Source organism: Zonotrichia leucophrys, chromosome 1, assembly GCF_028769735.1.
Source record: "Zonotrichia leucophrys gambelii isolate GWCS_2022_RI chromosome 1, RI_Zleu_2.0, whole genome shotgun sequence".
NCBI classification, from domain to species: Eukaryota; Metazoa; Chordata; class Aves; order Passeriformes; family Passerellidae; genus Zonotrichia; species Zonotrichia leucophrys.
In genome coordinates this window covers 92,803,374-92,828,346 of record NC_088169.1, presented here as the reverse complement: position 1 = coordinate 92,828,346, position 24,973 = coordinate 92,803,374, and the positions used below count along the sequence as shown (strand labels likewise).

The following is a 24,973-nucleotide window of genomic DNA, read 5'->3' as shown; positions in this document are numbered from 1 at the left end:
GAGACAGTCTGCTGCAGTCTTTTTTTGGTTGTTAATATCGGGTGTGAGTTGCCCGAAGACATACACCGAGCATCTGGCACTGCCATCCCCTGAATGCTGCCACTTCATCATCCTAAACCAGGGATGTCATTAGTGATCTGCATGGCTGTGGCACTGCAAGGAGTGCTCATCCATCTGCTCCTCCCCACGTAACTCCTTATCAGTCCAGTTCTCTTGGGTGGCTGGAAAGGCTCTGTTGTCTTTCCAGCTGTTCAGATCAGCATCTCCTTTGTTACTCTGAGGTTTCACTAAGGGTTTGCATTGTGCTAAGTTTCAGAAAGCTCAAAGAAACCGAAGATCTTTGTATGCCAGGCTCCTGCCCTAAAGTACTTAAGTCTCCAGGGACTAGAGGGCAGACAAAAGAGAAGAAAGTGCAATATCAGAGCAACAGATCAAGCCAGTGAGAGAATATATTATTCATTAAGTATATCTCAGAACAAGTAACAGAGGGAGTGCAGGAACAGAACTTACAATTGTCTTAGGTACAGTTATAAAAAATTTATACACCCATTTTTATCTCCTCTTTTTTAACATCTGTTTACTTCATTTGGGATAGGACTAGGCCTAGCCACCATTTTTGAAAATGAGTGTATTTATATGTTCCCACTGTTTTCATGATGGGGTGTACATGTGATCATATGAGTAGATAATGTCCATGCAGAGAGCTGCAGAGGTCTGAGTTTGATTCTAAAGTTGGTGGTAGCTGGAGTCTTTCCTGAGACTTGTCTATTAAATGGGCTCACAACAGAGACTGAGCTGCTCTGACCTGTGGTCATTTTTGTCTGGTGGCATAGATGCCAGAAATGCATCTGTACGCTGCCTTCCTCAACATGCCAACTTTTCTCTATGCTACTTCTAATACCAGCCAAACCAGTTCAGAGGTGATCACAAGAAGACCTCCTAGATGTATATTCTCACTGTGGGGCTCCTGCTGACTTTTTGGAGGGTGTCTCCTGTCCCCAGATTGCTGGAGGACTCATTGGATGCTGTGCTAAATTCCCTGGAACAGGAAGGACCCAGGGAACAGCTGTTCAAGTCAAGGACCTGGGCCTCCAGCACAGAGATGATGATAACTAAGTGGCCATTGCCCAGGGCAACCCCCTCCCAGAAGTACCACACTTCAGTGCACCTGCAGCTTTGGCTTCTGGCATCCTTTACACCTGCCGAGCTTTCCTTTCCCATGCAAGGCCCCTCTTCAGGCCCTCATTTGGGAATAGAGGGAAGCAGTGAGGGGCTGGTGGCTGCAGAGCTACTCCCTATTTCAAAGTGGGTGCTAAAACCTTTCTGCTCAAAACTGAGCAGGGACACAGACAAAACAAATACCCTCAGCTGGAGCCTCCACAATCACTTTTAACCCTCTTTACCACCTCAAGCAGAGGCAACTCTGCACTGTCATACAAAATTAAACTACCTCTTCATTCTCCAGTCTAATCTCTGTCTCCACAATATGATCCTGAGATATAATCTGATTATGAACCTTCATATCACACTCTAACAAATGGCCCCAGCTGCCAGGCTAAGCGGTTTAATGAGATACTGTGTCAGTTATCAAACCAAAGGCAGAAGAGACACTGCAGACAAAGGCATTGCTTTCTCAGTCCCATCCCCAGGATGGGACATGAAACTAATGTTGTGTCTCTTCTGTAAGAGAAGCAGACCTGCCCTTCTGCAAGTTTTGATGGAGAACCGTGCTCTATTAGGCAGGGTGGCAGATGCTCCGTGACTGGCAGCTGTGAGATGTGACCACAGTGTTGTCTGGCCATGAGGGTCTGAATACAAGACAGAGAAAACACAGTTTGTCTTTAGTCAGATGTTATTACATCTGATCCAAACATAAAAGCCCAAGATGTATCACATGGCAAATCAATATAGTTGTTTGTTAATCCAAATGCAATCAGACACTTTTTTTTCTTCCTGCCTAGATAAGACCCACCCTTCCCCCTCAGAAGTGCAGCCAAAACATAATTCCCTCTCAGTGGCTAATGGCATTCATAAATTATGCTCAAGATCCATTGTTCATTTAATCCTTTTTGCTGCTATTACGTCTGGTCACTGATTTGTTACCTCTCCAGTCTATGGCATTTTCATGACACAGCTAGAAAACAGCCAAACTCTTCGGCTTAGTGATAAAAGCTGGATATGTGCAACAAGGAGGAATGGTGTCTACCACTAACTCAAGGGGAAGAAGTGTGGGAGAACTACAGGCCAGAGCTGGTTGTTGCCTGGGGAAGGCAGAGAGGAACAGGCTGGAGCAGACTCATTGATTCTGGCCTGAGCTCAGGTCTTATGGAGATGATGGAGCTGTTGGCCCATGGCCTCAGGAGCATGGTTCACTTCCAAAACAACCAGACCACAGCAAGCCTTTCAACCAGCCTAACCTGGTTTGCCAAGGAAATCATTGGTGATAGTCACTCTTCCTTTGAAGTTGCAGTTGTTTTTTAAGTTGTTTAACTTGACCTCTGTGTGTACTTTCCTCTTCAGCACAGGGGTTATACTGCATGGATTAGTATTATCAATGTGACATGCCATTGCAGGAGATACTGATGAGACTCCATCTGGAAGGCTGCAAACCAGCCTGGTCATCTGTGCAGAGATGAATTACCCTCAGTGTAGAGCAAGAGTGGAGCAGAGGTTTTATCAGAGAGAAAGAGAGCACAGAGTCTGGCACATCTAGTCATGCTCAGCTGAAGGCAAGAGAGCTGATGATTACCCTTGTGATGGTTGCACAGACAGCAAACCCCATGGAGGGTGAGCAGCAGCTTGATCTGTACTGGTACAAACCAGACTGCACTGGCTGTGAGCACATCTAGGCTGAAAGTTCAAAGAAAGTTCCTAATGATCTGTGTGGGTCTGAAATAATCTGCCTGCCTCGGGAGCCAGGGGCAAAGTATCCACCCACCTTTGAAAGTATCTACCTACCTTTGCTCTCGGTTAATCTGGGGGAAAGGACCAGGAAGAGCAGCAGATGGATTTGGTGGCTGATGACATTCCTCCCAGTCCTCACCCTTTTAAAATGGGATCCCAGGAACTCAACATTGATGTTCATTTCCTTAGTAATTTTTGCCGTGGATTTTTAAAGTCTCCTCTGAGCTGCATTTCTGTTTTAGTTCACTACTAGCTTGAAACTGGACTTTCTTTCAGCTCTCCTGAATTAACCAGACTTTTTCCCTGGAATGCATTAGCTAGCCTCCTGGAGCTGCAGTGCACAGCCTTGCCCTTCAGGCCCCCCAGCCGTGTGGGTGACAGTGCTGTCACCAGAAGGGCTATGGCCTGCCCTCTGCTGCTGGGATGTGCTGCAGAAGCAGATGGGTGTAAGGCGCCTGCAGCTGTGGCACAAGAGGTTTGGCTGTTCAAGTTGCTGGATAACAAATGGTGCCCATCTCCTCCAAGGCAACAGGAAAAATGTGGTGGGCCAGATGCAACTGAGCCATGGCTTGGGATCAGGCTCTGGACCACCCTGCCCATAAAGTGGTGCCCTCCCAGGCTGAAGCGGGCTCAGTTCATGCTTCTTGGGGCTGCTGGCTTGTATTGCTGCCTGATTCCAAGAGTGGTTTTTCTAAGAATGGAAACAAAAAGATAGTAAGATTTTTAGTCCAGAAATCTTTTAGTATAAGCCACAGTTGTGCAGCTGGTAATTACCACCACCCAGGGGAGCCTAGGAAGATGCCATTCTTTTTTCTAATTACTACAAAGCCTTTCAATTTGATTAATTCTTTCCTTAATGCATTTCCTTGTAATTTGTATTTGTGAAGATGCTAATGGTAAATTAGACAATCTTTCCCATGAAAAATACATTCTGTACTCTCCATAAGCTTGGTTTCTGGTGGCATCTGTGCATTGTTCATCACCCATCCAGGAGAAGCTTTCAAAGCCAGGTGCTGATCCTTTCCTTTCTTTCAGTTCAAAGATGTTGCTTGAAGCAGAACTGACAAGGTACAACTAACACAGGTACAATGGATGAAAGCGTCGTCCATTCCTCTGTGCTGCAATGGTTTGGGTCAGAACAGACTAAAACACATTTGCTACCTGGAGCTGTTTAATTTCTTTTGAAATTGTGTATATTACTCCAGCCAGAGAAGTCAGATGCCAAGGAGGTCAAGGGCACCACAGCCTTCAACAGTAATGGCACAGGTTGGCCTGAAAGGGTGAGTGGGATCCCTTACCATGATTTGAGCACTGGTTGCTGTGTCACTATCTCACATAGTGACATTGCAATGCCCTAAGATGAGTGTTGGGGGTGGGATATAATAATAAAAAATGCTTCTCCTCAAAACCAGAAATCCTAGCATTGGTAAACAGAAAAATATTTAGAGTGAAGGCAAAATTATCCTGCCTATCATTGTCCATGTTCCACCTTTGCTCAGAGAGGCCAAGCTGCTCCCCTGGGAACATAGTTTGCAAGGTGATCTAACTTCACTGCTGGGCACCATTTCAAACTGAAGATGGAGTGTAAGTGAGGGTGAGTAGATGGTCTCTAATGGCCTCTGTGTACACCTGGGTCCCACGAACTAAAAGAGCTTTGATGTGCACTGAAAAATAACTATTCCCACCAGAGCCAAAGGGGTGGCATCAGAAAACTTGTTCCGAGAATTTTTATTTTTTTTGTTTTGCTGGAGGAGGGAGAAAACAAGAGGGAGGCAGAGGAGCCTAAGGGGTAGGCACACATGGGAGTCACGGCCTAGTCCCATGGAGAGAGGGCAGGACCCTAATGGAGCAGGGCAGTGGCTATTCCTGCAAATTCCCTCCTTCCCAGAAGCCTGCCTGCACTTTGCTTGTTGGTGCTTTCCCAGTCGAAGGCTGTTGGGAATTACTGCAAGCCTATCAGAAACAATAAATCCATATACTGGCTCTTAGAGCTTCCAGAATTTAGAGACTTTTTACTCAAGTCTTGCTATTTATTAGATAGCTCCCCCATGGTCTCTTCTCTCCTTTTTGGCAACAGAATTCAGCATTCAATCAATCGAGCTCATTTGTCTCGGCTCGATGATAACAACAAGATGCTGATTTTAAGAGCAAGATCCTGGATCGGTGTTTGTGCTTCAGAGAGACATTGCCCTCTAGTGACTAGAAGGCAGGTTGTGTAAAACGACAAAACATCACGAGTTTTGCACAGTTTTATATGTCAGAGCAACACATTCAATTGAAATTTCTGACAGATGGAGCAATGCTGACTGTGGCAAGGGCCGAAAATGCAGCAAATACTCATGAAAGCAGTGAAAAAGAGAGGGAGAGAAAATGGTCATCACATTCCTTCCAGACATTCTGAACAAAGAACTTTTGATTAAACTTATTTCAAGAAAGTCTGTATTTGTCCAGATGCTCACTTTTTTAAAAGAAAAATTAGGAATATGAAAAACATAAAACTTATTCTGTAGCCAAAACACAATGTGGTATCTCATTTTGGGGGAAAATCTTGGGATGAGGCCATGATTTTGCAGTCACACTTGGTGTATAAGTGAAAAGCTATTTGGAGAAAGTTTACTGTGGTAAGAAATGTGATAAATATATTTGGCAAGTTTGGTTTTTTTAATAAGAGACCTCCTGCACAACTCTCCCACAACCACAAAAAACTGCCTCACAACAAAACCCCACACACCCAAGCAGACCTGCATGAGATGATGTAAGATAGTAGCTCAAAAATGTCTCTGAAATGAATTAATTCTTCTATTCAACTGCTTCCATGAACACTTTAGTCCTTTCCTCAAAGCCTTTTCCCTTTGCCAGTGGCCACCTGTATCACATCTTGCTGTTCTGGAGAAAAAGCTTCAGGACTATTCCTGTGTCTTTGTGGTCCGTAGTAATGCACCTTCCATGTTTCAGTGGTGACAAGGATGCTTTCTGCCCCAGCATATGCTAGCTGCTGCATTTGCTTTTGTAAACAAGAAGAAAACAGAGCAAAAACTGATCAGTCTTGCCTCAGAGCAGGGGTCCATCATTCTGTGGTCACTTCCTGGCTTTGCTGAGTCATTGCTGGCTGTAAGAGACTGCCACTGTGGCAGAGCAGTGGAGCATTCCATGCCATGGCTGCGCAGCACACGGTGCATGCCCGTGGTTTTGCGTCACAGCAGGCTGTGACCCCAGCAGCTGAGGACTCTGATACACAGCTGCATCCAAGTTAACATATCACCACTGAAACTTTTTTTTTCACACAGCTATAAAGGGAGATAAATTCTTCAACAGCCACAACTAAATCCCACAAGAACCATACATCAGAGCAGTAAAATATTAACTTTGGGATTAACAGCTCTGAATGTTTTGCACTGTCCTCAGATAGTCTGAATTGTTTTTGCCCTCCTCTAACTTCAGAAGCCAGCCCTTCAACCGCAAGACAAAATCAAGATGAGACAGGAGACATGACTTCATTGCCACAGCTGTCTGACTCTGCCTGGCAGATCGGCATCTCCTTGCGCGTTACGGGAACAGCTCAGCTCACAGGAAACAGGAAAGCCACACTTGAACAGGAGGTGTCATCATGAAACTGACACTTGTGTCCCATGTAGGGGGCCTGGAGAACAAAGGTTTAGCAAGAGAAGTTAACTGTTGGAAACAGTTCCACACAATGCAGTTACCCATGTGGAAAGGTGGCCTGGAGGGTATTCGGGGTCGGAGCAACGCGGGTGCTGGTTTACGTGGTGGGATCAGGTCTATACATGGTGAGATTTGGTGCAGGAGACACAGGACCACGACCAGGTCAGCACCACACAGCTGGGATCCTTCCTGAGCCATATCTGTCCTGCTCAGAAAACTGTAGAAGACAGCCTGCTCCAGAGGCAGAGGCTGTGCTGGAGACCCGTGGCTGTACCAGAGTCCGCCACGATGGGGAGATGCCGTGCCACGGATGCACCTCATGCAGCTCCCTGGAGCGCAGGATGCAAATCCCACCTCTGCCAGGCCCCTTGGCAAAGGACTTGTTTACTTTCCTGCACAGATGTGACAAAAAACCCCACCGAACCAAGCCCAAAATCCCCTCTATCTTTGTTTAGTTTCAGCAATTTAATAATATTAAATCCAGCATTCTTTATATTAACTCCAAAGCTCTGTTCTTTTGAAATACTAAAATCCATGTTGTTTTGAAACGTCCACAAAATTAAAAACACTGGGAGTCTTGGAGCTAAGAGCCTTTGAAAAAAACTCTCTTCTGCACTGCACCCAAAAATACATAGGTGTTAAGAAGTAGGGAAAGACCTGCTCCTTGTCCAGCCTGCTAGGCAGAGCCAGGGATGGGAGTGGAATCTGCCCTGCTAAAGCCCCCTGATTTTATGGCACTAACACAACTGGCAAAGGCAAACATGAAAAAGACATATTTGAAGCAATTGGAAGAAAAATACAAGTGGAGGAGAGAAAAATGAAGAGGCAAACCCCACTGTTCCTCTTTTTGCTTCCATTGAGCTCTTCAACACTAGCAGCATGTTTAAATCCCTACTGGATTCCTACTGGAGCAGGATCTCCCTGAACTGAATTTCCTCTGAGAAAGCTTCCAGCTTCCAGAACACCTCGGAAATGTTCCTCTGCCCGTCTGCAGAGCTGGCCTGTGAGGTAAGCAGGCAATTAAACCCGCTGTCCTTGTGAGAAAGGTGAGTGCAGCAACAATCCATGTGCTGGGTTACAGAGGCAGCAGAGCGAGACTCCTCTGCGCTGCCTTTCAGCTTAGGTGCCACAAGACTGGAGACACAGAACAAGGCAGTTGCCTGCTCTGACTGACACACAAAGTTGGGTTTCACTGGCTGTAGCTTCCAGGCAGGCTGTCACTGTTGAAAGCAAATTAGATCAGCTGGGCATCAAGTGATACCTCCCATCAGTTTTCACCGCCCACCGCTGCCAGCTCCACACTTCTCTTTAGCGCTGCATGTGCCAACTGTCTCACGGAGCCAGCTGCAACACCGACTGGAGGACACAGGGAGCAACCACAGGTGGGGAGAGGAGCTGGGCATCCACTCAGGGCTGGGGCATGACTTTGCCTGCCTTAGTCCAGGCAGAAAACAGGGTTCTCCAAGAAGACTGCCAGCTTGCTGGCCACCAGGTCCAGGTCACTGGTGTTGGCATATTTGAGCAGATTGGTGTTCTTGAGAAAGTAATGCTTGAGGAAGTGCTGGCTTACACACTTGTGCAGCTTCTGTACCAGCCTCAGAAAGGCTTCAGGGAAGCAGCGCCAATCCTTGGTGCGTGGGTATTTTTCACACGTCCAGAATAGCACTGTCTGCAAGAAGCAGATGGGAGAGAAGATGTGTTAGAGGTTCTGTCGAGGGCTCACACAGCTTACTAAGGCACTTTTAGTGCTGGTAAGTGGCTGGCAGCCTTGGAAATCACAGAGACTCACGCTGCTACCTCCCTGTGTTAACGTTTCTGCCATGGAGGGATCCCAGCTGACCAGGAGGAGCAGCTTGGAGGTGCCTGGTGAGGATCTCTCCCCAGAGGAGCCACTCTCCACTGACTGAGCCAGGAGCCCAAGGAAGATTATCTCACTAAAATAATCTTGGCCTATTTGCCATCCTCCAGAAGGAGGCTCTGTAGAAATGCCAGGCATTTTAAGCTTTAGAAAATGGCCTATTATGCAAGGGTAGAAGCCAGTAGATGCAAGGAGGGACAGAGCATAATGAGATCAACATAATTATTTGTTAGCTTCAGCTGTATTTGTGCTGAAGATACATGAAGATCTGCATCCTAAACAGACTGAGATTCCAAGAAGCCATTGCAGGTGCAAGGCTTGCTTTCTAGTCAAATGCTGCCTGGTTTATTCTGACATGTGATATTTCATGTCTTATGTCCTATTCATCTAAAATTATTTTATGCAATTTAACATTTGAGAAATACATAGTTAAAATAACAGAATGCATATGATTATTGCTGTTATAGTATTATTTTTACACCGCCTATGTTGCATTTTCTCAGACTTTCCCATGACTGAGAAGAATTTTCTCGAGGAACTTAGACTTACTGTACTAAAAAAGCCATACTAACTGCCTTGGTCAGCCTGAAATAACTTTTTAAAGTTCAAAATCACCTATTCTGTGTTCAATAATTCTGCTAAGTCCCTTAACTATCCTCTGAATCCCAATTTTATTTTGCAAATTCAGCTACCCAAAAAGAGACCTCAGACATTTTGAGAGGTGACAGAACCACAGCCTTCAACTTGTCTCTTTCTACAGAGGTAGAATTTCACCTGTAGTTGTGAATTTCACTGAATTTCACTGCAGACAAATTTCTTCTCAAACAGTTTTTCAAATGTGAAAAATTTTTTGTTCACAGCTGCAATAACCACAAAGCCTTTTCTTGAATGTCACCAGGGAATAAAGACATAGTAAGGAATTCAAGCTATAACTCTCTGAGAGCTGCTCCTTGAAGACTTGCAGAGCAGTTGCCTTCTGACACACTAAAACTACTTCAGCAGGCAGCAGTTGCAATGGAAGGAAAACAGTGCTGCTTTTTCAGTCAGGAGCCCAAACAAGTGATTTATCCCCAGCATTTATGTCCCTAACTGCCAGCTCTCTACCTACAGCATAGAGTTGGCTTTCAGAATGTACCTAGATATTTTTGAAATTCCAGATCTCAAACTCAATTTCTATGCAGGTAAGCAAAAGAAGGGCAATTATGTGGTCATTTCTGGCTTTCAGAGCTTCTGGGATACAGATTTCCTCTGTGCTAGAGGATCTTGTTTAATCCTAATTGCTGAATTCCTCTGACAGGGGGAACCTGAGGATGTGAAGAAACCTAACACTAAGCCTCTGCTCAACTGCTGGTTTAACCACTGACTGTTTCTCTCATTTTTCTTTTCTTTTTCTCCTGTTTTTCTTTTCAATGTGAGTAATTTTGAAAAGTTCTTTCTGTCTGGTAAACCAATCCTCTCTTGCCGTAAAAGCTGGAACTATAGTTACAGTCAAGAACTGAAGAGCTTCTGAATAGTTTCCTACTTTAATCAAAAGTCCATGCAACAGCCCTTCCTGCACATCTGCTCCTTCAGCCAGGGAAAAAACATTGTTCCCAAGGGTTAAATGGTTTTCCACTTTGTCTTACATATGACAGTTTCCCCACCAGGTTGTTCTTACAGGCACTGAGGAGTTTTGCATTCAGCTAAGCTATAATCAGTGTCATCAAATATTTTTTTACTCCATCTTGACTTAGAGTAGTGCCATGACTGTAACAGCATTTGATGGTCTCCAGCTTTTTCTTTAGGAGGAATCTTAGCATTGCATTTAGTTTTGGACACCAAAAGATCAGTAACTACTGTAGGAACCTAATGGCTTGAGGCTTCAAGGTGGGAAAAGTACAGACTCTCCCTGGCAACTCCAGGAGGAAGAAGTCCCAGAAAACAGGATTTTAAATCTATAATCTAACAAATGGTACTGCCTGTGGCCCATTGGTGTCTGCAGCTGTCAGATGTGGGGACACACTCATAGCAGAGTCTTCTCTCTCTTCTTCACAAATCTTGCTGGAAGTCATCTTGAACCCTGAAATATGTGCAGGGAGGATGCCACTACCCCTTTAACTCTTTCTTCCCTTCCTACCCCAAGTGAAACACCACCAGAACTGTAGTTTGCATCTAATTCATTAATAATGCTTACCTAAGACAGTTTTGTTTGGTGCATATCCATAAAGAAAAAAATCACTATCTTTCACCAGAGAGAGAGGGATGGATATAGATGGATGGGATAGTCAAGAAGCAGGAACTAAGTGTGCAATTACAGACAACAGTATAATGTAAAGTCAGAACAGAGCAGGGGCCTCGATTCCATTTATGTTGCTGCAATCATAATGTTCCTACAGGCCTTAGTTTCTTACTGAAGTTTGGAACACATATTTAGAGAACTCCTTGCCACCACAAAGCAGTGAAAAGGTCAAGCAGTTTTGAGTTACCTTAGAAGTTACACAGGTTCTACACTGATTTACACAACATTCTGGCATTACTGGACGGAAGCCCCTGCAGCAGATCCCATGACTGTAGGTAGGTATCAGGGTGATGCCTACCTGCAGGTGATAAGCTGTGATGACAGGCTTATTGCCAGCACACCAGACATCTTCCTTCATCTGCCTCATGACCCTGAAGCACTTCCTGCGACAGCCACCATCTTCATCAAGTCCCTCCATGAGGATGTGCTCAGCACGGGAGAAGCACAGCTGCCAGTGATAATTAGAGCGGGCTAGGAGGTCGAAACCCAGCGACTGTGGAACGACAGGGGAAGTGGGACAGCAGATCAGAGGCAAACTTCTCCCAGCAATGCAGGTTACAAAAGCATGTGTGACATCTCTCAAAGCCTATTCTAAACAGGGTTAGCAGAGGCAGCAAACATGAGGTGCGCTCCCATCTTAATTCTTAGTTGAATAAACATGCATTTTGCATTGTTTCCTTGTGTGCTGGTATCAGTTACTGCAGGGAGATCCTGTTCCAGAACCATCAAGCACAGTACCAGGAGTGCCACTGAAGCAGAGGTGCAGCTCTCCAGGCACTTTGCTGTGGAGCAGGAGCTTGTGCATAACAGGGGAGCAGGACTGGAAGGTGGAATGGGACCTGCAGGAACTTGGCAGCTGGGGCTGGACTGAAGTGCCAGAATCCAGCCATGAGTGTTGTAGGGAAAGATGGGATTGAGCTGGAAGGAAAACTGCAAGACACCAGCCCATTTGCTGAAGTCTTACATGAGGCAGAGCAAGAATAATGCATGTCAGAGCTGTGTGATGCAGGCAGAACTGTTTGCCAGAGACTCACGCAATAAAAAGCCAACTCAGACTTTTTTTCTATAGAATTCACCACTGTAAGGGGGCAGAAACAAAATCCAAATAAATTTTGACAGAATATTTTGAAACATTGCTTCTCTCTTTAGAGAATACATCTTCTAACCCTACTGCCATCACCATGCAGTTCTTCCTTTGGTAAAACACTGTCAGACACCTGAGAGGTAAGTTCCACCCCAGAGTTAAGGGTGTTTTTTACACTGTTTACCTTGATGCATTGCACTTTTTCCTGAGAAGGCCAACGCTTAAGGCAACGAGGCCACCGGGCTTTCTCAGGCCAGCACGTTGGAATCTCCACAGCAGGGACCAGCTCCACCTCAACCTGGGATTCTGACGTCTCCACAGCCACACGGACCACTGAGCTGAAGCTCTCCAGCACTGTCACTTTACCTGTGAAAGGACAACAAGAGAAAAAAATATAGATAAAAAGGTCCTTTTCCACAAGCCAAGCAAGAGGCTGTCTAGGACCTTGCAGTTCTATTGGTCTGTCTTAACACTTTCTCTTCAATAATGCATGAAGAATATAAGAAAAACCTAAATTAATGTTAGTCTGTCCTGGGGAATGAGAATAGGAAGATGAAAGAACAAAGTTCTTAACTTTACACTCAAAATTATCATGCTTTTTTTCCCCTTTGTTGATCCTCTTAAACCCTAGGATCAGGTTCTTAAAAAAAAAAGCTAGACAAGTAGTGCAACCTAACATTTCTAATGGTACACTACAAGGAGATCACTGCAGATTGGAGAGGACCAGATGAACACTTCCTATCTAAAGATGTTCTTCTTCAGAGAACCTGAGATCAGACCTTTGCCAGATCACACTTAGCACTGCCAGTCATTCAGAATGTTTTGTGGGGTATCTGTAAAGTTTGTTTCTGGAGATGCACTTGCACAGAAGACACTACCAGAATTTATGGTCTGTTGTGCAGAGCAGTCACCCAGAAAAGGCTAACTTATACATCACTGTGAGTGCTGAGTGTTAAGAAAAGTTAGTTCCAAGGTGATTTGGAGGAAAGAAGTTTCCTCAGTGTGAAAGAAGAGTGGCTCATCTCCAGGAACAGCACAATCTAAGAGTCCAGAAAGGAAAGCAAGCTGCAACTAATGGACTTTGTGGGATGTTTCCTGTTAGTCCAGTTGAGTTCATGGATGAAATTTCTGTCCCAGTCACTGAGGGAGAATCATTGTCCCTTCAGCTCTGCCATCTGAGCCAATTGCATGTTCATCCTCTAACCCACTGAAGTGAAAGCCTGAGCAGATGAACATAAGCAGTTTAAAAAGCAGAGTGTTATCCCACCTCATTTTGAGTGGCATGGGCTAAGGAGCAATTCATGGGGTGAATTACCTTGCAAAGAGTAGAGTCCGTCCCAAACAGAGCTTCATAAACCTCAGAAAATCTATGTGCTATTTCCCTGCTGAGCCAAGCCTGGCATCAAAACAGGAACTGTTCTGTTCCCAAGCTCCCGACAAGGATCTCTAGCAGCTGAAAAGTGTTAGAGCAACCACTGTGTCAGGATGTTAATATGTTCATGACTTTTCCAAAAGCATTGCAATGCTTATACCTATTTTTCCCCTAATGAAAAGTGAGACACCTCAAAAACTGATTTTGCTAGTGCTGAAAGAATTAAAAAACAGGGAAGCAAAGAAATCAGTGAAGTTTTTCTGTAACTTTAGCCATACTGTGGGATGAAGGAAGTCCATTCTTCACAGAGACAAACAAAAATGGTAATTGCTTCTCCTGACTTCATCTTAGCCCATCTCCTCCCAGCGGACCTTACAAAAAAGGCATCAGAATAATCAACCTAAACTCCACTCTCTGGGGTCCTTGCAAGTACCTTTCCTGCAACACTCAACTTTCACTCAAGAACTTGATGTGACTGTGAATGTGACTGCTACCCAACACAAAAACGTTCACATAAGTGAAGCCTCAGAAGCAAGCCTGTTCCAGCTGGTCTTTCCAGCCTCAATGGTGAAATTTCACACCTATCCACGTATCCATTCCTATGATAACAAGTATTTCCTGAAAAAAATGCCATTATCTAGCAGAGCTTGACTTAACATTTTTTTTTCTTGTGACTACCATTAAGAGTGTGATTGGATGAGTGGAAATAGCTTCTACTGCTCTGAAATACAGAAGACTCATTAGGCTACTGATGAATAAAGTAATTCTGGAAACATGCCATGGGAAAAAGCACCACAGGAGTAGCTTGGACACTGGAGAAAAGAGCACTTGTCCAACATACTTTGCTTCAGTAGAAGTCCTTCTACTTAGTTCCCACCATCCTATGCTGGAAAGCTGTGGGTAGCTAAGGTTTCCCCAGAGCATTATCTGCCCTACAAATATCTTCAAACATATTCTTCTCAGATGTACACATCTTTCCAGTATACAATTTCCCTATATTACCTTCTTTAATAATTTTAATATATTGCAGGTGCTGTAGTAGAGAAAGATTTTTTCCCCCAACAAACTCCTAAATGTTCTAAAAATCTGGGTTGCCTCTTAGTTGAAGAGGGTGATGTGGCTGGAGACTCTACCCAAATTCCTAAGGAAGGAGTAACACCTTGGTACAAATTGCCCAAGAGCTACTGCATTCTATCTTCAATGCAGGTCTGTGTCTGTCAATGCAATCGCTTGAAGTTTTCCTGGTTTGGGAGAGTTTTGCTCAGCTTCTGACCACACAAGGCAAACACTGTGTGTGTGTGTGATGGATTCCCTCACACCTGTCCCCACCAAACTCACTGGAGAGGTTACAGGAGACAATCGACTTCTCCACCAGCTCCCGGAAGACGATAAGGACCTTGGCTGGAACCAGATCACCCTCGATGTTCACATCCTCTTCATGCCACTGCTGGAGGCTTTTTGAGAACTGCTCCACCTCCAGCCACTGGTGCAGTTCCTCAGGGTCCCGCACGGAGGAGAGGAGCTTGGCTCCGTGCACGGTGTAATAGCGCCAGTGCCGTACCTGGCACTCCCTGTAACCCGTCAGGCCACGCAGAGGAACTGTGATGAGGAACTGGCTGGGTGCTAACACCTGGGAGAGTTCAGAGACATTGAGAGAGGAGACAAGGGCAGATCCATGAGCCAAAGTAAGGAAAACAGGGTTGAGGAAGTACTAGGTCAAAGTGGGGGCATGAAAAAGAAGGACAAACCATGGGACTAACTGAACACAGCCAGGACCTGTCTAAGGGTTACCTTGGAGGCATGCAGACTAAAAGGAAATTGTCTTAGAAGGCATTTGATGTGAAGCTCTTAGAAGATAAGAGCTCACTGGCTGATTTGCCACCACACCTGCCGTGTTTTCCCCTTCTCTTGCTATTTCTAGTCTGCAATTGCATGAGATGTAATAACCAGCAGCTTCCAAGGAGCAGAAAGGCATGAGAGAATATGTTTTGAGATCCAAGGGAAACACAAATAGTGCTAGTTATTTCAGAATTGTTATTTGAGATAAGCCCAGAGTCCAATACTAGTAATAACTGTGGCAAAAAGTGCACCTTTCTGATCTCTTTCAAAATGCTCTACAGACATTAGCAAAATAAGGCTATGGCCCATTAATTTTACAAGTGTTTCACTCTGTTTGACTGACACTTAAAGGGACAGAGACATAAGGCAAGTGACATGCCTGAGCCTACAGAGGCAGCGTCACCCTCAGAAACAAGTCCAGGTCTTGGCCTGCTGTAATGTTTAGAAGTGCATCTCCTGATGAGCATGACAGAAACAGTGTAAGGATGGAGGCAGCAACCAATGGACAAGTAAGCCTTAAACAGGCTTGTTTGCAAGCCAGTTCATTTGCCTCACTTGGGGAGCAACCATTTTCCAATAAGAACAGCTCTGAGACACTATTTGCAAGGAAAGAATGAGGCGACTCAAATACCACAAAACATGATTTGTCTGGCCCAGGGCATAGCCAGACATGTCCAAGTGCTACTTTGGAAGCATCTGGCAGTTGTGGCTCCAGAAGGGGTGTTCAAATTCCTTCAGATTTTTACCATGTTGGCTTAGGAGCTTTTCAAGTCCCCTTGCTACCAAGCCTAGCTTGCACTGGCATAAGTAAAGTGAAGCTGCTGCATGAGCAGGATGTGAAGTGACAGCCACTGCTGTGAGGTGGTTACACCCACGGTGAATGAAACACGCTTGTCACTCTCCTGTAACAATCCAAAACACTCTGGTAGCCTTCCTCAGCTCAGCTCAGCTGATTTAAAGTATTACCACAGAAGTACCAGGCCCCTGAGGGCACTAACAAGCCTTCTTGTCCCTAAGCAGCCTTTCTGGGACTTCTATCCACACCTACTGCCCATGGGTCTGGGCAGAACCCCAGGTTAATAACCCATTTCAGGTTAGCCCTGGGCTCCAGTGAGTGGGGCAGTGGCTTGACCTCAGACCTGACTTACCAGCAGACTTCCCTGATGATGCAGACTCTTGGCTGGCCCAGCTGCCCTCCTTGTGTCTGTCCCACTCAGGGATCACAGGGCAGGGGCTGCCTTGCTACGCTCACCTCCTGCCTCTCTCTCTCTCCCACAGGGAGCAGCTGGTCTTCTCTGCTCCTTGGCAAGAGATTTGGAAAATAAAAGATGGCCAGCCAGAAGCACAGAAATAGCAAGGAAAACACCAGGATGCTGCTCTTTTTTAAAATATAAACCATAAAGGCAGGAGGATGCTGAAAGGATGACATTGAAGATGAAGCTAATTTGCACACATCAGGTCTGGTGGGACTGTGAAATCCTGTGGGCAGCTCAGAAACAGAGCAGTAGGCTCCATAAGGAAAAAATACAATGGCTGTCATGCAGTAACTGCTCCTCTCACTGCCTCAGCCACATTTGCAGGTAAACAACCATTCCCCCCAACCAAAATGCTGTCTTGTGTGCACTGGCCCCCAATAGATTGCAAAGGGAAGAGCTGCACATGTTATGTGAGTGCCTACAAATGCAAGGGTTCTCCACTTGGGGCTTACCAGAAAACAACAGAATGTACAAGGCTGGGATTAGCGCTGTAAAGCTGGGCAGCTGGTGTCTTCTTGGCCTGAACAAATCCCAGTCCCACACCTATGCTCTGTCACACGATGGTCTCACACACCATGTACAGGCCACGGGCCCCAGAAAGTTACAGGCTTGAGCAGGAGTCTCCAGTTCTGGGCTGTGTAACTTGTGGCCACTTCTGCTGTATTAAAATCCTGTCTAGAGTATGCTGGGCAAATTAAATACGACCTCATCCTTGTGAACCTGGTCAGGCTGTTCCAGGGAGACAGAAACAGTAGGTTGGAAAGAAAATAATTATGCTTTGAGGGGAAAAAAAAGCAAGCTCTTGTGCAAAAGACAAAACAGTCATGGAAGGATCAGTTTGGTGGGTGCAGTTGTCTGGAGAAGGGGGTGTGTGAGGAGGAAGCAAGCACAGGGATTGTCAGGCACCAGGAAGGCTTTGTACCTGGATGGAAGGGTGGAATGGGCGCTTCCTCCGAAGCATAGCTGACCACTTGGCCAGTAAAGCTGGCTGATCCTGAGAGAAGCAGAAAGGAAGACAAGTACACAGAACAGAGAGAAAGCATGTGCTAGGTCACTCATTCACAGAGCAAAGCTGCAAGCTTCCCTGGATGCTTGGAGTTTGTTAAAGGAAAATCCCCCCATTGCCCCCACCTTGATTAAACACTTGGCTATGCCACTGGGCAGTACAGTACCAGTGATCAGTCTGGACCTCTTCATTATAACTTTACTGAAGCCTCCACAGCTTTTGCATCAGCCCTGCACAGTTGACAGCTCCAAAAATGGTGGGCCACAACAAAAACAAACACTTAGAACTTTTAAAAATTAAATAATCTGTTTTGTTCTTCTGAATTTTAATTCAGGTTTTTCATTAAAGCACGACTTCTTGTTACATGGGTCACAGGAAAACACTGAATACCTAGAGACTTTTCTTAACCATTCTCCACTCAGTCCTTCATATTTACAAGGGAGCTTGAGGCTTCTCAACAAATCTAGATGTCTCAGCATGTTAAATTGATTTCTTTTAGCCAGAAGCTCAAAGTTCTGAAAAATCCTGTAGATTTAGCCAACAGAAAAAAAAGATGTTGCAAAATGAAACATGGAATAATGAATATATGAATACATTGACTTTCCCTGAACACAAGTCTCCTCTATGTTGAAGTATGTCAGCAACGGTATTAAAGTTTCCAATTTTTGGAGGGAGACAGCCCAAACCAAAATAATTTCTCATCAACTTGTTCTTTGCTTCCCCATACATACAGGACAGTTAGTCAGATCCTCTGAGTGTAACCTCCACAGATTTGTAACACTGGGCTCAGTTAAGCATGAAACAACAGATCTGCCACTTTTAAGGAAACAGATTTTGAGGATTTCTTTCAAGCAGAATTTGTTCAGGTCTGCATATTGTAATACCAAGTTACTGCTCATAATAGATTGCCTTGGTGGTTTTGTTCTGCTTTGCTTTCCAGAACAACAGTTTTACCCTGACCCCGGTCCTGTCAGACCTCATTAGCCAAGCAGGTTTGTTCCAGCACAAGAGGTGGCTGGCAGAGCCTGGCACTCAGGAACTCGTGGACCAGGATGTGGCACTGTTTTACGTCACTGTGGCCATACTTCCTGACAAGACCACATGCTCTGGGATACACGAAATCCCAGCAAAGCTAGGAATCTCAATGTCTTTATCCCAGGGCACAATATTTTGCCTCTACCTCCATACCCTTCCAGCAGCTTCACACAAAGACTTCTTCCCTTTCAGTCCCAGAGAGCTGCAAAAGTTGCCTCGTGCTTTTGTGTATTTGCTGTGTTTTGATCTGTAAATGGCTGTGGTTCAGCATAATGGTTGACATTAGTATTTCAACTAGTTCAGATCAAAAAAATTGTTTTCACCTGAAGTTGTCATTGTTGTGATTGTTTCTTGTGTCTTTTCTAGTTACTTTTGTGGAATGGAGTCACAAGAAATAAGCAGCCTTCTTCTGTCACAGCTGGGACAGGGCATTATTATTTTCATGTCTGAAGGTCTAAAACAGGGAGACATTTCACTTCTCCCACTAATAACCTTTTTTTTTTTTTCCCCAATAAAAAGAAATTCCGATTCATGACAAGGAAAAAACATATTTTTCAGAAGAAGCTTTCTAATGTTCATAGCAGAAGAAGGACTTCTAATTTTTCTTTCTTTTGTTTTAGTGAGTTGACAGCTTTTCCACCTGTGAAAAATACAGATCATAGCTCATGAAGACATGAGCATTTTTTCTTACATTACTGCTGTGTAACTTTCTTTCTGTCTCCCAAAGAGCTTTGGCTTCTGTTTGTGGATTGACAGCTCTGGCAATAGATGCTGTTTGTAAACACAGCAACTCTAAGAGGCTCTGCTTGATTTACCCATCTCTCTTGAATGCTCCTCTGGCTCTGAGATGTCCATGAGTGAGTGCCAATGACCCAATCTCTAGAACTCCACAGTGAAGAGTCAGCACATCGTCTGTGGTGTTTTGGGTGAGGTACCTGCCCATACAAACACTTACATAATGGAGAAATCACTTTCTGGTTGCCTACAGGCTGCCAGAGAGTGCATTAGAGCTCTGGTTCATACCTTAATGTTCTCATTGTGAATGCCAGAGTTGGAGATGGCCTGGAATCGCACGGCCTTGTAGCTGATTTCTGCAGTCAGCTGCTGGATGATTTTCTGCACCTCCTCCACTGCTTTGGAAACCAGGTAATGCCGCCTTTCCACCTGTCAGTTCCAGGAAAGACACTTCATGTTGCAGGTAATTGCAGTCTTTGTCTCCAGTGGGAAGAAGACAAATCAGCTTAAAGCATCCTGAAACATTTGTGCTTGTGCTGCACTGAGAATAAAAATTGTTTCCCTGTGTATTGGAACCAATTTACCATGAGACAGAGCTGCGAACAGCAAAGGGTCAATATTGAGCATTAATTGATATTTCCATGCCAACACCATTGGAGGGAAGGAAAGGGGTTCATTACACAGATAAATTTGTTTTTCAACTACAGCTACAGTCTCAATTCTTTATCCATTTGATGCAGAATACCAGTTACTCCCCTGCATATGGTCACCATTCTCAAAGTCAGGACATGTTCCATTCCAAGAGCTGACAGGACATCAAGAGTTACAGATCTGTCCATTAGTCAGGTGGCAGATGTATGTGGCATCATTTAGATGCCTACCTTATACACTGAAAGTATCCACACTGTCTTTATGGCTGAAGTACAGATGAGACTCTACTCCTAGATAGTGTGAAAGCATCTTTCCAAAGCCGGTCCCATTGGGAACTAGGTGTTTGTGTGGCTTAAAGGGTAATTCTTCAAGAAGTAGTAGCATAATGAATTATTGGAAATTATTTCAGTGAAATGTCTGAGTCTTGGGAGAACTGAAGTGAGGGGTAGACAATTCAGAAAAATATAAGATGAACCTGAACCTTCACTTATGACTAAAAATGAAGCACCATAGGGGGGACCGTCACAATCTGAACAAGGAGATTCAACAGGAAGAATGTGAAGGAACCATGTTAGTAAAGGGCATTTAATATTTCCCAAATATCCTTACACATGTACCAAAGTGAGGTGATTCAGCTACTGTTAATGAAGTTCATTAACATATTTGTCATTACTTATGCAACCAGAATTACTTATGCAGAGTGAAATATTAAGACTGTTTACTGCTCTTTTTTGCATCCTACGCTTCATCTCATTTGGTTGCAGCTTTTGCTTTCTTCTTGGTTTTTCTTTTTCTTCACCATATTCTACTAAACCTTATTGTTTGCAGGCAAGAAAAAAAAATCAGAAACAGAGTTCATCACCCGACTGAAGTGAATGATAAAGCGTAATTGCCAGTCAACATAATTGCTACCGTCTTTTGTTATTATCAAAGACCAAAAGGAAGCAAAAACATAAGTTAAAAATTCTGTACTGTGAGGTGGTGAGGCCTTGGCACAGGCTGCCTGCAGTACAGAAGAGGATGTGGATGCTCCATCCCTGGAGGTGTTCAAGGCCAGGCTGGACAGGGCTTTGAGCCATGGTCCAGTGGAAGGTATCACAGTCCACAGCAGGGAAATTGCACTGTATGATCTTTAAAGGTGCCCTCCAACCCAAACCAACCTATGGCTTTCCAAAATTCCTGTGTCCTCTTCACTCAGCATCTTCTTCAGCACCTAAACAACTCTCTTTTCTCTTTTAAAAATATCACTGAAAAGTACTTCTTTAGAAGTCCTTTTGGACACCTTTATGTCAAATGTTGAACTATCAGCCAAAAACACTCAAGTGTGTTGAAATGTGTCCCCAGGGCCTGGAAGGGGACAAAGAGATTCACTTCTTCACAAAAAGGGACCATTCAATGGGCTAAAGCAAACCAGTGCTTGCCTCACATCCATTAACCATGAACAGCAACTGACTAATACTGAACTTGAAGACAAGCAGAGTTTGAATACCTTCCTCCCTCAGCCAACAAAGTTAAGGGTATTTTTACTAAGCTGAATAGCTGTTGGAAGTGGGAAATACATCAGACAACAGCACCGTACTCCTTTGACTGGGCTCTCATCCACTCTTGACATCCTGCTTCTTTGCTATCTTAACACCATGTAGTCCTTTATGTTTATATAATGCCCTTTAATTTCCCTAGCAGTTCACCCTCCCCCTCATTCCAATTCATCCTTTTCTCTAAGAGCAGTTTTAGATACTTACATGTACTTAAAAAAAAAACCCACTGAAATATTTTAGCCCATATTCATTTTCACCTCTTCATCTCAGATTTCATTTATGGCACTTCTCCATCTGTATCTATACTGTATCTATTTTCTCCACCTTATTTTTGTTCATCCAGAACAACTCCTTAGAAGAGTCCAATAAGCTTGACAAGATACCTAATGGTTTCTCCAGCAAGTGAATGGTGAGTGCCAGAGAAAGTTGTCCATGTCTAAGAGCTTTTAGACTCAAACCAGACTTTTTTTAGACCAAAGAGTGTAAAAAGTATACACAGTGGGTCAGCTCAAAAGACCTAGAGTGCCCTCTGAATGCATTGCTCATGCTCTGTTCTCTCTAAGGGGCACCTGCTGGGAACATTTCTTGCCACCTCCAATATCCAGGGACAATCCATTCAACCCAGCCTGGCCTCATTTAATTCTGCCTTCATCACCTACTGGCTAGGCTACAACAATTGTCATGAATTCTTTATAAGAGTATATACTCAAAAGAACAGTTGAGGGAGTACCACTAAAGTCCACTTTCAATGTGTACTCCCCATCACTGGAGCAGGGATAAAAGAACAATGGGCATGTGACTGACTGAGGCTGCTCACTATAATTAGCTAACCATAATTAGCTCCCTAATCATCCTGTTGGAAAATATAACCTTCCTACAGAAGGGAGGGCAGAAACTCAGAAAAGAGAATGCGAGTCTGAAGAGCCAAGGCATTTATCTCAGATACTTTTACTACCAGCACAGACGCATTGGGAGAAGAGACATTGTAAGGTCTTTGTTGGACAGTCACTTCTGTGACTTACTGGTATTCCCCTTACCAGTCTTAACTCAGGGAATTGTGCTAAAACAAATGTACAAAACCTGAATAATTAAGGTTTTATTAAGGGGGAAGGAAGCAGGATTGGGATTTATTATGAATTGTTAAGAACATTTGGGTTTTCTCTTATTTACCCAGCCACATCCACTCCATACGCATTCGAATTTTTCCCTTGATGAGTGGCTTAAGGATGAAATCCATGGTATTATAGAGATTCATTGCACCAGGTGGTTGACCTGTTTCCAAAAACAGGCAGCATTTGACAAGCTGAACTGCCTGAAGTTGGACAAGAGACTCAGGAGCAGGCAGAAATAAGAATCCATCAGAGCTGGAGGGCTGCTAGAAAACAGACTTCCAGTATAACCTAAAATATTGGCAACTATGAGCCTCACTGAACTACAGTCTGCTTCTGTTCCTTGTACTTATGGCTGTCATATGAGCATTTTCCTGTGCATGGCTTCCCTCTGTTCCCTCCTTTGTAGCTCTTCTTTTTAAATCTTCAGAGAAGCATTCACTGTTATAGCTCACTGAACAGATTCTCATGGAATGATTTTCCTGTGCACAACACCCCATGCCTGAAGAAGGTATATTTCTGGGAGAACCTTCATACTTGCCACTAAAACATTTCCATAGAGAAAACAAACCTTTCTTACTAGCCCCTTCATTGTACCAGAATATGCTATCCTTTACAGAAAATAAAACCTTATACTTTCTGATTTTGAAATTGTCACTTTGGTGTCTTGCATTTTGTTGGGAAAAGCAGACTATAAAACAGGATCTAGCTAAGTACTACCATGAAATATGTCAGCTTTAAAAAATGTTATGGCTCACTTAGAGCTTTTATTAAACAGTACTGTTTCACAGAAGATTTTATTATGTTTTATTTCATTTCATAATGGGGGAAAAATTGAGGGCTGGAATATCTTATAAAATAGAAAATGAGATTCCAGTCTGCATGTGCTAATGAGACATGATATTTTAATCATGGTATATAGAGAAGTATCCTAAGCTGAGGTGACAGACTGATGACTGAATTCTAACAATATTGGTCTGTCTCTGCTGTTCCTACATGAATCTTTCTTAGAGGCAACGCCTGGTGTTGATCTTGTTTCAGTCAAGCCAAGACCACCAGACAGGGAGAGAGGCAAGGACACTTCCTTAGATTTAAATGCTGGCAATTACAGCTCACATCTGGAATTCCAGATCAGGAACAAAAATTCAGGATACCTATAAGAAGAGGACAAGCACCTTGAAAAATTAGACTACCAGCAGATAAGATTCTGCAACAAAAACCTAGAAATCTCATTAGGAATACAGTTCTCATGAAACTTCACCCAGTCTTGTCTCAGAAATGAAGACAGCAGGCGAGCAACTAACTGTCAAATTTGGCACCCTTCAGAATCAACACCTAGTGTGGGAGACAGAAAATCTGGTCAGATAAAGTCTTACCTTGCTCTGGATGTAGATTTCTACATCTTCATCTGTGAAGGGTTTCATGGCAAGATGGTCTTCGCTGCTCTTTAAAGTGTGAATTTACTCCTCACTTGTTCACCTGCCTCTGGAAGTAGAGGAACACTCAGAGAGAGTTGCTCAGAGCCTTCTTGCCCTGTGAAGCTCAAGTCACCTAATATCTCTGTGCTGTGGATGAGTAAGAGAAGAGAGAAGCAAGGAAGCATGCCTATTTTTAATAATTTTCTTTTTCTGGTCTGAGCTACAATGGTGACATCCAGCTCATTCAGAAAACTATCTCCAAATATTATTCTCTAAGTTCAATTGTTATTATTCATTGCATTACTTTTAAATGGTGGATCTTGCATGCAGGCATACACAAAAATACCCCAGCAACTGCTCTGTCTCAGGGCAGGTCTGGAAGTGCTTTTCAGATTGCAGTGCAGCTTCAGTACATTCATGCACAGCATTATTACTCTGCATGCCACAGTTCATCCCTGCCTTGCTAGACCTTCACTACATCCTTTCTTAAATGCTCTCAGTTATTCCTTGTTGACTAATCCACTCTCTTTCCATCTGAAAATGCATGGGTATTTTTACACTCAGATCACTCACTGGGGTTGCAGTCTGCAACCCCTGCTCCCCTCTCCTCCCCTCTCCTTTTATCTCCTCTCTCTCTCTGGCTGTATTGACAGTAAATACTGTGCAGCCTGTCGCCTCCTGTAGCTTGCTTCGCTTTCTTTACAGTAAACAGACAGAAAGCTGCCTCTCGTTTTCTGCCAGCAGCTCAGCTAACAACCCCATATGGATGATTCAGAGGCAAAAACAATTGATCAGGCCTCATTGATCCAGTGAAGCTTGCTGGCTTTTAGAAAGAAGGGTACATCAGCACATGGAAGGGAGTGACAGAGTATAGACATGAGATCCTATGGTGCTAAGCATTCCTTATTAAGAAAGGCACACTCCACTTTTGGGTAAGATCACTATTTCCCCCTGGAAAATGAACTTTGACATCCCTTGACCAATTTACTGCCTCTGCAGCAGCTGGCAAAGGCAGCACCTGGGTGGGCACTGGGTACTACCTCAGGAAAGGCACTGTTGTTGCTAGTTATCCTTCATTATGTCCTTCATTAAGTCAAATAGGAAGTACATTAATTTAAGTGATTGATTGGAGCACAAATACCTGCAGGACATCTGTTTCTCCAGCACCTACAAAGCAAACCTTCCTATGCCAGACAGCTGCCACTGTCTTTTTGCTGAGGGACTTGA

At 44.0% G+C, this 24,973-nt stretch overlaps 1 protein-coding gene across 1 annotated transcript; it reads right to left on the bottom strand.

The window, feature by feature from the left end:
• Positions 1-6,963: 6,963 nt before the first annotated feature.
• MAB21L3 (mab-21 like 3) lies at positions 6,964-23,825 on the bottom strand. Its single transcript, XM_064702674.1, has 7 exons — positions 23,705-23,825; positions 19,319-19,459; positions 17,177-17,248; positions 14,498-14,789; positions 11,972-12,153; positions 11,002-11,196; positions 6,964-8,236 (listed from the first exon to the last, which is right to left on the bottom strand). The coding sequence occupies exons 1-7, from the start codon at positions 23,750-23,752 to the stop codon at positions 8,003-8,005; spliced, it is 1,164 nt and encodes a 387-aa protein (XP_064558744.1). The 5' UTR covers positions 23,753-23,825; the 3' UTR covers positions 6,964-8,002.
• Positions 23,826-24,973: the final 1,148 nt, after the last annotated feature.

Bases quoted from the DNA above. Each gene is read 5' to 3' on its own strand.
- MAB21L3 (XM_064702674.1), bottom strand. From the start codon at position 23,752: ATGAAACCCTTCACAGATGAAGATGTAGAAATCTACATCCAGAGCAAG. The intron at 19,460-23,704 runs GTAAGACTTTAT...TGGAACTGACAG, and splicing joins AAATCTACATCCAGAGCAAG to GTGGAAAGGCGGCATTACCT. The intron at 8,237-11,001 runs GTAGGCATCACC...TGCTTCTTGCAG, and splicing joins TCACAGCTTATCACCTGCAG to ACAGTGCTATTCTGGACGTG.